The 14,863-nt window shown below is 37.7% G+C and overlaps 2 protein-coding genes across 2 annotated transcripts in view; both read left to right on the top strand.

Annotated features, from left to right (window-relative positions):
• Positions 1–4,205, top strand: part of OVCH1 (ovochymase 1) — a 107,395-nt gene extending 103,190 nt beyond the window's left edge. The window contains 1 exon segment of the mRNA XM_030885112.1: positions 4,025–4,205. Coding sequence (XP_030740972.1) covers positions 4,025–4,205 — 181 coding nt within the window.
• Positions 4,047–14,863, top strand: part of ERGIC2 (ERGIC and golgi 2) — a 40,773-nt gene continuing 29,956 nt past the window's right edge. The window contains exons 1-5 of the mRNA XM_004700000.2: positions 4,047–4,119; positions 8,055–8,200; positions 10,011–10,119; positions 12,383–12,429; positions 13,198–13,268. Coding sequence (XP_004700057.1) covers positions 8,095–8,200; positions 10,011–10,119; positions 12,383–12,429; positions 13,198–13,268 — 333 coding nt within the window. The 5' untranslated portion in view covers positions 4,047–4,119; positions 8,055–8,094. The remainder of the gene's footprint in view (positions 4,120–8,054; positions 8,201–10,010; positions 10,120–12,382; positions 12,430–13,197; positions 13,269–14,863) is intronic.

Raw genomic sequence — 14,863 nt, 5'->3', positions numbered from 1 at the left:
AAGGTAGAATTGGGATCATGATAGCGTGGGGGGTTGGGGAAGCATTTTAAGAACTAGAGGAAAGTTGTCTGTTTCATCGTTGCTACCCTACACCCTGACTGGCTCATCTCCTCTCCATGACCCTTCTGCAAGGGGGTATCCAGTTGCCTACAGATGGGCTTTGGGTCTCCCCTCTGCACTCACCCTCATTTACAATGATGATTTTTTGTTCTTTGATGCCTGATACCTAATCCCTTCAACACCTCGTGGTCACACAGACTGGTGTACTTCTTCCATGTGGGCTTTGTTGCTTCTGAGCTAGATGGCTGCTTGTTTACCTGCAAGCCTTTAAAACCCCAGAAGTTATATCTTTTGATAGCTGGGCACCATCAGCTTTTTTCACATTTGCTTATGCATACATTTGTCTTCAGCAATCATGTCGGGAAGGTATGCATCATGGTATGTCAATTTAATAGACCAAAGTATTCTTGCATTGAGTAAGTACTTGAGTGGAGATCCAATGTCCATCTGTTTCCTTAATACTAAATCTATAAATCTATACCTGTAGAGCTATTATATATTTAATTCTATATATATATCTACTAGTTATTTTTTATCGTCAATTTAACAAAATCCATAATTTCCATTGTGAATTTAATTCAGGAGTGATACTCTCACTTGGCTTCTTTAGTACTTTTTATGTGTAAACTACTTTATATATGTTCATTTAAATCTAAGTAAATTATATAAGAAAGGCGTTGACATTCTCATTTTACCAATGATAAGACTGAGTCTCAGAGATGTTAAATGACATGCCTTATGCAAGTCTGGAGCGAAACTAAGTTTCTCTGCACATAATTTCTCTGGCTACAGATTGCAATCACTATACTTACCCTATGGCTGACAAGTGTTGTTAGACCATAATCCAGGCAAAAGTGTGGAGTTTGGACTGGTGAACCGAGACTAGAAAGCAGCATGGAGAAAGTGGAATCAGATTGGCTTCATCCACATACCTGAACACATGCATGAAAGGCAAATGAGCTAAAGTAAAACTAAGATTTGCAGGTAGTTGAGAAATGTCTCTTCCCAGCTACTTTTAAAAATAGCACAAAATTTCTTGAATCCTTTAGGAATTGTGTCCCGCCTGGTGGTTAAAGAGACTTGACAACAGTGGTTTGAAGGAATTAAGGAGTTAAATAATAGATTGGAGTTAAATAATATGACCTAACATTAAAATTAGCCTATATATAGAGTATGTGGGTTAAGCATGTGTCACCTCTTTTAAAAATGCTTTATTGTGGTTTTGCTTGAGAGTTTCCCAAATAAATTGCTTTTCCTTTGAACAATTTCTGCACATTTTGTTTGGAGTTCCTTAGTTGCAGTTCTTTTGATGTACCAACACTCTGCCCACTTCCTGTGTCCCTTTTTGTCGGTCCTTCCCTCCTGCCTCTTTCTGTCTGCTGAGCTTGTTTTGAGGGAAAGGCTGATCTGTTGGCCTAATGGTTCCGTGGTCTGAGTAGTGCGTCCTCCCACAGTGTTACTGTTCACTTTACAGGTGTCATAGGCTTATCTGCTGTCTCCCTGAAAGGGGACAGTTCCGGGTTGGGTATCTACGGGCCATAATCTTAGGGGTTCCACTAAACTGTTACTTTCTTTAAAAATGACTTCAGAAGTTACTGTAAAAGAGTAACTCAGAGCCATGATCTTAGGGATCTCTTGCTAAAACCTCCTTCAAAGGTGAGGAAGAAAATGAAAAATAGGAGGGGAGGGCATGGGAGCGGGAGAGAAGGAAGTGAGGAAGAAAAGAAAGATACCCCAGGAAAGGACCTTTTGAGTGTCTACACTAAATGAAGGCTGTTTGGGACCAGTTGTTAATACCAGTCTATGAACTAGTTCCTGATTTCCCCCCTTTTTCCTGCAGGTAATTCTAAAGGAAGGGGTTTTAAGAAGGCAAAACCCAAACTAAATTGTTCTCTAAATCTAACACCAGCAATATCACAGGATAAAATATTCATCCCTTTTAAAAATTACACAAAGTTTCAATCTTCAGGGGAAACTAGGTTGAGTATACTTTTGGTAGCTTTGAAGATAGTGAGTTGGTTCTTAAATAGGATGGAACAAATTCGGCAGTTTTGCTATACAGGACAGTTATTGCTAGACAACCACAAACTAAAACCACTTTTGTCAAGGGGCTTTTGTCTTTTAGCAACCCTATAGGACAAAGTAAATTGCCCTGCCTGGTGTGCTAGCCTGTAATCTTTACAGAGGCAGACTGTTATTCTCCTGTTGAGCAGCTGGTGGGTTCAAATCACCAACCTCTTGGTTAGGAAACTACTGCTTAAAGACTGCAACCAGAGGTCCTTTCCAGACAACCTTCAAGAGACCATAAAGAACTGAGTGGTTGATGCTTTTGTAGCTAAAAGAAAGCAGCGCTGTAGGTGAATTGATTTACAGTAAAGTATTAAGTTAAACTTAAGACTCATCACAGCTCTACAGACAACGTCCGCATTTACAAATAAAGAAACTCAATTACAAAGAGATTTACAGTGCCCAAAGTAACATTATTGGGACCTCAAATTCTAACCCCAGAAATCTTCAATCCAGTGTCTATGTACACTCTTACTTCACTATGCGTCTTCTTAAGGAAGTAAGTATAAGTTTACAAGTTTAAGCCAATTTAAGTGGAGTAACATTGATAGGAAGGAGGCCCTGCTGGTGCAGTTGCTATGCGTTAAGCTGCTAACAGAGAGGTCAGCAGTTTGAAACCACCAGCCATTCTGCCAGAAAGAGGCTGCTTTCTACTCTTGTACAGTTAGTCTCAGAAACCCACAGGGGCACTTTTCCTCTCTCCTATAGGGTCACCATGAGTTGGGATGGCGCAATGACAGTGAGTTGTTTTTTTTGAACCCTGATAGCAAAGGAGCCTAGTAGGTAGTGTGGGTTATGTCTTGGGTGCTGACTGCAAGGTTGCTAGTTCGAAACCAACCACTCTCTGGGGGGAAAAAAGAGAAGCTTTCTGCTCTGGGCTTTAAAATTTACCACCTCAGATACCCAAAGAGGGCAGCTCTTCTCTGACCTATAGGGTCGCTATGAGTTGTAATGGTCTCGGTGGTTTTAACTCTGAAAGCCTGGAAATCAAGTTGAATTAATGGAACTGCTTATCTGCCCTTCTGTTCTAGGATAATTTTAAGTTAACAAGTATCATGTTTCAACAAAGGTAATTTAGCTAAATAAAAAAATGCAACTTGTTTCTTTAAAGAGCAGGGCACTGCTGTGATTCGGAACTTCTTCCTATACTGTTCAAAGTCATCTGGCAGGGGACAAATTAGCAGCTCTTGAGCTCAATTTCCTTATTAGTAGAGAGCACTGTGCGTATTAAACGAGTGTGAAATGAGGTAAGGCAGGAAAATCATTTAAAACAGTGCTTGCTATCTGTAAGGATGAGGAAGGCAAATACGGTTTAATGAACTTACTATCTGGAAGAAGACATTGAACAAATAATTAGGAACATTACCTAAGTCTAAAAAAGTAAGTTTCAATAATCTTGACAAGGTAAAATAAGACTAGGACTGCGAAAAAATATTTAAAAAAACAAAAGCCACACCTCTGCCATCGACTGGTTTCTGACTCTCAGCGACCCTACCTGGCGGAGTAGAAAACGCAGGGGTTTCAGAACCTGCAGCCTCCTAGTCGTCTTCGGAGCTGGTTCAAAGGGGCAGCCCCAGGCAAAACGTCAGTGGGGGTTCTTCAAAAACATAAAACATGCTGTCTATTGGAGTGATATGCATTAGGTTTGCAACTGTTCATTTCTAGGCTCACGGTCCTCCTTTGTAAAGAAAGGTGTGCAGAGTTGCGCTCCCTTCCTTCCTCATCTAGGACTCCTGGGAGGCAACTTCCCTTCCCAGACACGTTCCCGCGGCTCCGCGGCTACTTCCGAAGTCTCCGCCTCCGCTCGGTTTAACCACGCCCCTTTGAGCTCACGCTTGGCCACGCGTCAGCAAAGAGAATATCGCGAGAGCGCCCTTCTGACGTTTCCTTATTGTAGGCGCTATGTGTTCTCGCGATATTTCCGGAGGCTCCGGAGTCCGGGCGACCCGGGCTTCTGTGAAACATGGCGGTCGGCTGGGGCCGTAACACAAGGTAAACTACTCACCCCGCTGTGGGCGCTGCTCGTAGGTCCCGGGGATGCTGAGGGCGTGGATACAGGGACGGGACTGAGCACCTGACACGGGGCTGGCTCCTCGTCTTCCGCGTCCTGCTGGAGGGTGGACTGGCCAGGAGCTGCTCCACCTCTCCCGGGGGCGTTACTGGCCGGACCCTGGGCGATGCTGTGTCCTGGGTTCAATGGCTTCGCGCTACTTTGTAACTCTTTAGAGTTCAGGTTCTTCCTCTGCAGTCCCTGCTGCTCACAGCGCTCGATTCTCTGCAGGCGCGACGGGAGCTGCGCTGTGAAGACCAGCCAGGTCGTGTCCTGGACCTCCACCCCGATTCAGACAAATGCCACATTTTAGGCAGCACACTGTTCTCTCTTTTTTTTTTTTTTACAAAAAAGAACGCGAATTTGGTCTTACATTCGAGGAGAATTTGGCATTCTGCTTGGGAGCTTGTGAAAGGGTTGAGGTGGATGAGATGTTAGGAAGAGGTTCCAGTGTGTCCACTTTTCTCCGAGCCAGAAGCACCGGGAATGTATACGTCAAACCCTTGGTTTTATTGCCTTGAGTGTCGGTAATAAGTAGAGTTGAGAAGTTATTGATGGAGACCGCACGTTTGAATAACTTTCAGACAGAGGAGTTAGTTGGGTCAAAACTTAACACAAAGTTACATAATATTTGCTAATATGTAGCTTACAGAGACAGTAATAAACAGGATCTACTCAGGTTTGATGTTGCATTTCAGTCTGTAAAGTACTGACTTAGCTTCCTGCATGGAATTGTGGTATAAACACCCATTGTAAAGCTTTGGAAGGTCCCTTATGGAAATCAGGCCTAGTCTGGGTAGGGGAGGGAGGTGAAAGAAAAAAAATTCTTTGCAAGTTTGTGAGTTGATGAAATGAAAGCAGCATGATGAAACTGTCACAGCAGTTCCTTTTAGGCAGGCGATAACCTGCTACAAATCCAATTTAACAGGTGTCCAGGGTTTCCAGTCACTGGACTGGATGATGGGAAGCGAACGATGAGCCCTCTGCACCTTATTTGAGAGTCCCTGATTGGCGGGACTGTACTTGCGCTTAGCTGTGCACTGGAAGTTTGTAAGTTTGAGTCCTCCCAGTGAAGCCTCAGAACAAAGACTTGGTGATCTATTTCTGAAAAAAGTCAGCCATTGAAAACCTGGAGCGCAGTGGGAGAACCATGCGCCATGCTTGGAATTCCCTGAAAAACGCTGGGTTGTGTGTGGACGCCTACTTTACTTATCAGTGCCGTTCCTCCTTATAAAATGGGGATCAATTCCCAACTCAACTTGAGTGTTAGCTCTTGTTACTACTTTTACTCACACAATGAATGTTACTTTGAGACTCAGGCAAAATACAGGCTGAACAAATATATATATAAAATGAGTTTCTTCTTTTTAATTGATTAAGCACTCTCCTTTCTTTGTGGTTAATATGCCCTTATATTCCATCTTCCAATTATTTCCTTTTATACTCTGTTCTATCTTAATTCCTAAAACAAAATCCTACTACTTCCCATTCGTCATCTTTCAGTAGGTCAAGTTTATACCTCTTTCATTCACTCACCGCCACTGAATCAATACCAACTCATAGCATCTCTATAACACAGGGTAGAACCCCTGTGGGTGCCTGAGACTGTAACACTTTATGGGAGTAAAAAGCCCCATCTTTCTTCCTACTTGCAGCTGGTGGTTTTGAACTGCTGATCTTGAGGTTAGCAGTCTAATGCATAACCACTATGCCTCCAGGACTCCTTATTATCCATTCTTTTGCTTTTGAGGACATATTACAAATATAGCTCATGTTTCCTTGACCTTTTCCTCATTTGTACATTTATCAATTTTGTACATTTCTATTGAACTGACACATGCCCCCCCCCCCAAAAAAAAAAGACTGTAAAGGCAAATGGCCACATCTTTCATTGTGCCTAGTGAATTCAAACCACTGACCCGCAAGTTAGCCGTATGCTTATACACTGTACAACCAGGCATTCTGCAAATGAAAATACCAATTTTTGGGATCATAATGTCATCTGTTTGTCGACATGTTCTTTTTCTCTAGAAAAACTGTACACAAGAAGCAACATCATAATCTGAAGACTATTTTGTGACCATGAAATCAGCAAGGGGAGTTAGTTGCATATTGCTAATGGCAAATGAAATCAACCTAATTAAAGTATCTAGCTTCCCTTTAGGGAATAGCTACACCATGGACTGATTAGTAGAGTCTTGTAATTGTCATGATTGCACCTAGTTCTTGCTTTTCTAGCCCTACTTTTTCTCCTTGAATGTTTTTTCTATGCTATCTTTTTTTTAAATAATCATCCTATCCATTGGATTTCAGACACATCTCTCTGCTTCTTCCAGAAACATTAGTCTTATTGTGACTTTTGCAGCAATCTGATTTAATCTTTTTTATCTGTTGATTTTATTAATGCAACTTTGATTTCTAGGTGTGTTTTATAGTTCTGTATGAGTATTATTACTATAAAGCAGATTTATAAAATTTATGCACATTTTTGAGAATTCAGTTATCTTTTGCTTGGCCTTTAACATATTTTTAGTGTAATTGGAATACTGATCAAAAGGGTTATAACAAGCAGACTATTTGTAAATAATCTATTATTAAAATAATTTCAAAAATTCAAAATTCTGCAAGCAGACAATTAGAATCCTTTCATGTTGGTTCTTACATGTTTTCACCCATCTCCCATAAATTTAGGACTTCACAGCTTTCTGATTTTTGTTTAATTTATAGTGAATATTTTATTATGTCATTAAATGCTTCTTTTAGAAGCTTTTCAATAGTTACATAGACTCGGACCTTGTTGCTTCACCATAATTTGTATATTGTATACCACACATTTTCAATATTTAAAAATACTATCAGAAATATTCTTGTAATAAAATTTCATACACAGTCTACATTGTTTCCCGGAATACATTGTTCAAAAAGGAATTTACTTGCTTAAATGGAGAGGAAGAAGCTAACAGTAATCGTCTCCTTACTAATGGGTAAACATCCCTATTTGATTTTGTAGTCTCTCCTCAAACAAAAAAGAACAAACAAAGAACAAATTCACTGCCATCAAATTAATGCCAACTCCTCACAACCTATTAGGATTTTGAGTTTCTCCACTGTGACTCTGTATAGGAATAGAAAACCAAACCCGTCCTTATCCTGTTGATTGGCTGGTGGTTTCAAACTACTGACTTTGCTGTTACCAGCCCAACATGTAACCCCTGTTCCACCAGAGCTCTACTAGTGGGAATACAGTATTTTTATATATTTGTTAATAGATGAGAAAAATTTTCTTTAATTTGGGTATTTAAAAACTTCAGATGTGATTTAATTGCTTTTCACATTTTGTTTCTATTTAATGTGTGTATGTATGTGTCAACTGCCTGTTCATAAAACATAGTTTTTGTCAAAGAGTGGAAATAATACAGTAGTGTGCATGATTACTGCCATCAAGTTGATTCCTCCTCACAGCACTCGTATAGGAAGGACAGTGTAGACCTGCCCCTGTGAGTTTCTGAGACTGTGACTCTTCATGCAAGTAGAAAGCCGTGTCTTGCTTCTGAGGAGCAGCTGGTGGTTTTGAACTGCGGACCATCATGTTAGTAACCCATCTCAGAAACCCACAGGAACAGTGCTACCCTGCCTTGTAGTCACTGCCAGTCATAATCGACCTGATGGCAGTGAGTTTGGTTTGGGTTTGGTACATAAGTATTAAGAGTTTTTTGTTTTGTCTTGTTTTATCAAGGAGGAATAAGAACATTAATTTGTTCCAAGGACACTTGCCAGTTATCATAAAATATAATTGGGTGCATACTTCATGGATAGGAAAAAGAAACCTTGTACCTTTTTAGAGGACTCATTATTTCTTAATTTATTTACTCTCTAGCATAACTATATGAAGGAAAAAGAGGAGGGTTTTCCTGAAGATGAGGCGACTGAATCGGAAAAAAACCTTAAATTTGGTGAAAGAGTTGGATGCCTTTCCTAAGGTTCCTGAGAGTTATGTAGAGACTTCAGCCAGTGGTGGTACAGGTGAGTGTTAGTGCACAGGAGACCTGCTCTAGTCCGCCGCGGTACAGAGACACAAGGAAGAATTTATCAGTGAACTGTGCTCCAACTACAACTGGTCTGTCTGTCCTCACGTCTCGCCATTGAGTCTTAATCTTATTTGTAGTCTCTAAAGTGTCTAACCTTATGCAATTGATATATTTAACAGAGCTTATGAAAATATTAATGAATTAATCCCGTTTACGGCTTTGGTACTTTTCAGTTATGTATATTAACAATTGAAGGTAGAAAAATTATTTAACGATATTAAAATGATATAAGTTTTGAAATTATTTAGTCATATTTTTGTTTTAAAAGGAAGTCAGCTAAGCCATTAGAATGTTACTTCATTTCACTTAGCTGAAGAGTGGCAGCAGCACGCAATGCGAAGGCAAGAGCTCGGACTGCGAGTCTAGACTGCCTTCACATCCTCCTCCTGCCCCTCCTAACTGATTAAGGGGAAAAGTACTTTAATTAGTAATTTTAGTGCCTTAGTTTTCTAACATGAGACAGATGATATTTTCCTAGAAGGTTTGCTACGGTGATCAAGTAAGTTAATAAAATACTTAATAGCAGGCCCTGACACAGTTATGCAAAGGGGCTTCAAAATGTTTGTTGGAAAACTCCATTATCTTTTAATTCCTTTTTTTTTTTAAACAAACTTTTTGTAGCTCTGAAACACGGATATGGGGGCCACATAGGACCTCTGGCTATACAAAGGAGGGGAATCCAACTCCACATCTACCTGAGGATGATTCAGACGTGTCTCCACCCATTTTTATCATATTCTGACACCTATTGTTCCTCCCATAACCCTTGGCTTCTCTGGTGGATTCACTGGTTCATTGCAGTGGCCACCTAGGAGCTCCTCACAGTACTCCCCTCTTGGCTCTTGTTCCCTGATGCTTGTAGAATTCCTCTTCCTGTTTCAGAAGCTTGGTGAAACTAACCAGTCCCCTCCTGAGATTCCTCTACATTTATTGGCATGCTCCTGCCCTGTTACTAGAAGTAAAAGTCATACCAAGTAATCTCACTTCATTGAAAGCCCCTCATTTTTATTTAATAAAATCATGAACTATATGGGGAAAAACAATTTTTTACTATTTTGTCTCGTGAAGAATTCTCAAGAGAGCACATATCATGTAGGGTTGAGATTTTATTTGGCAACTGTTAATAGTCACTTCCCATTTGTAATCTGTGATTATGTTTTAGTAAGAAAACTTGTTCTTGTTGTAGATTCTCTTATTTGTTTCGTTTTAGTATAGTTCTCTCCTTTTTATCAGGTCTTTCACTTGCTTCACGAAGGTGGTGAAATATCTATAAGAACAAAAAAAGGGTCAGCAAGAATTTTCCTACAGAGTTGGAGAGATTTAATTTTCAGGCACATAGATAACTGACTGTTCAGGATCTATGCAATTAGCTGAGGTGGTTTTCATTTTTGTTTTAATATGAAAACATTTTTAGTGATAAATTTTCTAGATTTGTATAGAAAACTTAATACTTTTAATTATTGCTGTCTGTGGCATTTCTTTATCTGAGAAAGCTAGACTTTTGTCTGATTTAAAATTTTGGCTTACCTGTTTAGTGAGAGAGGTCCTTAAAATTGAAGACATAAAATGCTTCCTCAATAGTATAAATGTTTGTGTGTATTAAATGTTCATTTTTGAGCGGTTTTAGAAAAATATCTATAATATTTTTAAAGTCTTTTGTAGTATTCATTCAAATGACAATCAACTTGGGTAGATTTCTTGCTAATTTAAATCTGATTTAAAATAGTTTCTGATTTTTTTTCCAGTTTCTCTAATTGCATTTACCACTATGGCTTTATTAACCATAATGGAATTTTCAGTGTATCAAGATACATGGATGAAGTATGAATATGAAGTAGACAAGGATTTTTCTAGGTAACTTTTCTTGAAGTGTTTTTAGATTCAATTATTTTAAGGATAAAACCTTAAAAAGGTTTTTTTGTCTTTATGTTTTTATATGTATTACTTGGTTTATTTTAGTTTTGAAGAAATAATCTTCAAAATTACTCATTAATTGCATGTGTTAGTGAAACCTTTTAAAACCAAACATTTATTAGTTAAATTCTAAAAGGGTGGTTTTCTGTTTGTTGAAGGAGAAAACTCTTTAATGTTTTGAATTTTTTACCCTTTAGAATTTTAAATATCTTGTTTGAGTTGTAAAATTGTCTAGTGATACATTGTATTATACCTATGTGTTAGTCTGGGTACTTAGAGAAACAAGATCCACAGAAACTCATGTATAAGAGAGAGTTTTATATAAAGGTTAAATGCACATCAAGAAAACATCCCAACCCAGTGCTGCCCAAGCCCACAAATCCAACATTAACCCATATGTCCGACACCAATGCACAAAGTCCTCCTCCATCTCACAACACAATGATGCCGACTGCAGGAGGAAAGCCGAATCAGGGAATGTGTAAGCATCTCAGTGCTGGCAGGGGTCTCCACACCGCTGCTCCAGCACCCAGGGCTGCATTGGGGTAGCTCCATGCGGCTTCTCCTTGGGGATGTCTTGCAGGAAGTGAGCCTTGCCAGCTGAAGCAGGGAACTGGCTAAGGCAGCTACACCCTCGTCCAATCATCAGAAAGCAAGAGACCTGAGAACTAAAAAGACGAGGCTCACTGAGCCATTTGTCCCTCCGCCCTTCGATTAACCCCACATGTGTTTATTGGCCAGCTTGGCACAATAACCTACCTCAACCTATAATTTCATTTCTATAAATTATTATCAACTCTAAATTTTTATGTAAATAATATCACTTATTTCTTGGAAAATATAGTAGCTTTATTAAGAGATAAAATGTATTTTATATGTATTTATTTGTACTATCAGGTTTTTCACTTGATTAGTGATACGGAGTTTATATTGTTAAGTTTGCATGCATGGGAGACACAGTTTTCAGTTCCAATTTAGTAGCTACATGATTTTAAGGGAGTTACTCAACTTAAATATGTGAATGCTCTAGTATCCTTTTCTATAAAATGAGAATAATAATCTTAGGGCCTTTCTTGTAGCATTTTGGTAAATCGCTGTATAATATGGTTTATACATATTATATAGTTTATACAAGTTACTTCCTTTGTACCTCAATTTCTCCATATGTAATGTGGTTATTTTAGATACAAGTCATTTTCAAGGACATTATTATCATTCCATTTGTTTTTATAAGCAAAGGAACACTATAGTTTCAAATTAAGTCATATCTTAGTCTATCACGTTAAGTATGATGGGAACACTCAGAAATATGTCTACTTTTCCTTTGGTTCTTGTATTATCTCTTGAGCCTGACCCCCAAGATTTGTGGGAGCCACAGTTTGAAACTCTAGATAGCTTTAAGACTCCAAAAGTATAAAATTCCACTTAAGTAAAGCCAGATGCATTCTTAGAATAAACACAGTTTTGATAGGAAGCACAGGACTGATTTCAGTTGAACCCATTGGTATTCACAGTGCTTAAGTCGCATTGAATAATTAGTTCTGATATTTGAAAATTAATTCAGTTTGAATTAATCAGTAGAATGTAAAACTATTGATTGTGACTTTTGAAAAAGTCCATGTAAGACTTTAAGGATCAGATGGATTTTATTTGCTAATTGTATTGCATTTGTCCATAGTAATGCACACCCAGTTTCTAAAAAGCCTTTTTAAAAGCCAGTCATGTACACAACTTTGAGCCCCTGTGATTTATTAGCAAAATTGTAACGTGCTCTACTGTAGAAGCCTACTATAAAGAATGAAGAATATTTGTAGCACTTCTAGCATAATGCCTGGGATGTTGTTATTCAATAAGAGAAGTTCTCATAATTCCTAATTGGTGACTATAAAAATTTTATATTCTTAAAGGAATATTTTATGTAAAATTAGTGAGGAGTTATAATAGTGAGGAGTCTAATAATCATAGAGTTGTGATTATTAAAGAATACTGTGTTAAAAACTGGTGAAATCAGAAAGGCTTTCAGAATAATTATAAGATAAAGCTATTACCTATAGTATGTATTTGTTTTTATCATAGCATACATTATCCAAATTCTAATCTGCATATTTTATACTGATTGGAATTCAAGTTTTTCATAGATCAGTTGATTCATATTTCTTATGTTTTATTGTTAAATACTATTTATTACCACTTTGTTTTTCAGCAAATTGAGAATCAATATAGATATTACTGTTGCCATGAAGTGTCAGTGTAAGTATAGCTTTAACTTGTGAATCCATGAATGCATGAACTCATGCGTATTTTAAGCCATTGCCAATAAAAACTAAAAACCAATGATTGCATTTTAACTTTATTTTTAATAATTTATCATATTTTCCTTTATTTTGGCTGTTTGGATACCATTAGAAGTTTTTAAAATAAACTTATTTTTTTATTTGAAAAAGAACATCAGTAGCTTTACTTTAAGATTTATTTTTATTCCTAATTGATTTTTGTAATTAATATTCTGTATAACAGCCATTTAGTCATTTAGATTTATTCTGGTCAATTTTTGCAGAGCTTTTCAGTTTGTGCTTTTGGCCATGGGGTTCGGGCTGATAGGAGCCCTGGTGGCAAGATGGTTTAGCAGTCCGTTGCTTATTGGAGGGTTAGTGGTTCAAACCCACTAACAGCTCCATGGGAAAAAAGACCTGATGGTCTTCTCCTGTGAGGGTGAAAGCTTATGAAACAGTCTGCTTTTTGATACAGTGTCACTGTGAGTCAGAATCAGCTCAGCAGCCCAAGGCAACAACAGCATGTGGGACTTGGCCATCGTTTTAAACTTAACAAGAAGTAGAAAAGCATTATTAATTTTTAAAATAATCTTTACCTAAGCTATATATAATCGTACTCTAATTGAACATATCAGTATAGGAAAATGACTTTATGTAAATTGTGAACTATGTCACCTTAATTTGTTTATATTAGGATAGACTCTTGAGTATGGATTGTGAATCTTGCAACTTCTTTTTTATGCAGATGTTGGAGCAGATGTATTGGATTTAGCAGAAACAATGATTGCATCTGCAGATGGTCTAGTTTATGAACCAGTAAGTTTGCTCTGTGTAGCTTTAAATAATATACTTTGAGAAATTGTTCTTGAAAGCTAATTGATATTTGCTTTCAATTTTGGTTGAGCTAGTTTTTGTATTATTTCCTTTCATTTCAAAAATGATTCCTGTTCTTTATTTTAAAATTTCAAAAAACAGATAAGCACACACAAAATTTATTTTTAATACTGAAACCTTTTAATAAACATTAACATTTTGCATAAGATTATATAGTTCATCATCTCACCTTACATTTATTTTCTATTTTTTGCTAATGCTTCCTATTAGTTTTTTCTTCCTTATAGAAGATGTTATTGGGATGAAATTTCTTTCGGTTCCTCTAGTGATTTGATGAGTAAATATGCATTTACTTCTTTCTCCCTCCTTCACACTTTGATTCCCAAAGTTTAAGAATTGTTACAACTTATGCTTAACATAATTGATTTATTAGCAAACACCATTACATTACAGGGATGAATACTGGTTAGAAGATATGATTTGTACAGACCATAAATACACTTTTGAGAAGAAACCATGGAATTTGCAGGCTGCTTTGTGTTGCTGATCGCTGTGTCAGCCCCGTGGTACTTGTGTTTACAAATGAAGTCTAGATGTGTTTTTGCTTACTAGTGACAGTTGGGAACCCTTCTTTAAGCACAATTGCAAAGTGAAGACTAAGGTGATGGAGGAGTCTTAGAAGTAACTGAATGAGCAGGACTGAATGATAACAAGGAAGTCTTTCAGTTGATTTTTGTCAGTTTGGATGACCTGATGATTTTCAAACCCATTTAACGAGGTGACATATAATCAAGAACCAGAGGTATTAAACGAAGTCCAAGCTGAACTGGAGGTACTAGCAAAAAAGCAAGGCTCCAGGAAATGTGAACACACTAATGCAGCAATGGAAACATTCACTTGTCTGTGCCAAGAAGATTGAAAGACAGCTCTGTGGTCCACAGACGGTGCCCACTCCAAGGACAGCTGACCCTACAGGCTATCTCATTAATGTCGCATGCAAGTACAATTGTGCTGAAGACAATTCAAAAAAATTGCAGAAGTACATTGACAGGAAACTGCCAGAAATTTCAGGAGATTTATAAGAAGATGTGGAATAAAGATACCATTGGCTGAAAGCAGAATTCCAGAAGGATAGTTACTTATATTTTGCTGACTATGTAGAGGAGTTCAACTATGGGGATTATAATAATCGATAAAAAACATTTAGAAGATTACCAGATTCTAGAACACTTAATTTTGGTCAAGTGGAAACTACATAGATGAAAATGCAGTCTTTAAAGCAGAATGGGGACTCTACATGGTTTAAATTTAGGTTACGAAATTTATTTAGCCTATCCCCGCTTTTTCACAGAAAAATTTTCAATGCCTCCCCCCACACCCCAGCAATTAAGATTTTTTTTTTTCTCTCTTAGCGATATTTCACCTGAATTTCTTTTTTTTTTTTTAACATTTTATTAGGGGCTCATACAACTGTTATCCCAATCCATATACACATCAATTGTGTAAAGCGCATTTGTACATCGTTTCTCAAAACATTTTCTCTCCATTTAAACCCCCGACATTAGGTCCTCATTTTT

The sequence above is a fragment of the Echinops telfairi genome, unplaced genomic scaffold, assembly GCF_000313985.2.
Source record: "Echinops telfairi isolate 266 unplaced genomic scaffold, ASM31398v2 ScPeMD7_21;HRSCAF=78, whole genome shotgun sequence".
Taxonomy (NCBI): domain Eukaryota; kingdom Metazoa; phylum Chordata; class Mammalia; order Afrosoricida; family Tenrecidae; genus Echinops; species Echinops telfairi.
This window is presented reverse-complemented; position numbering and strand designations above follow the sequence as displayed.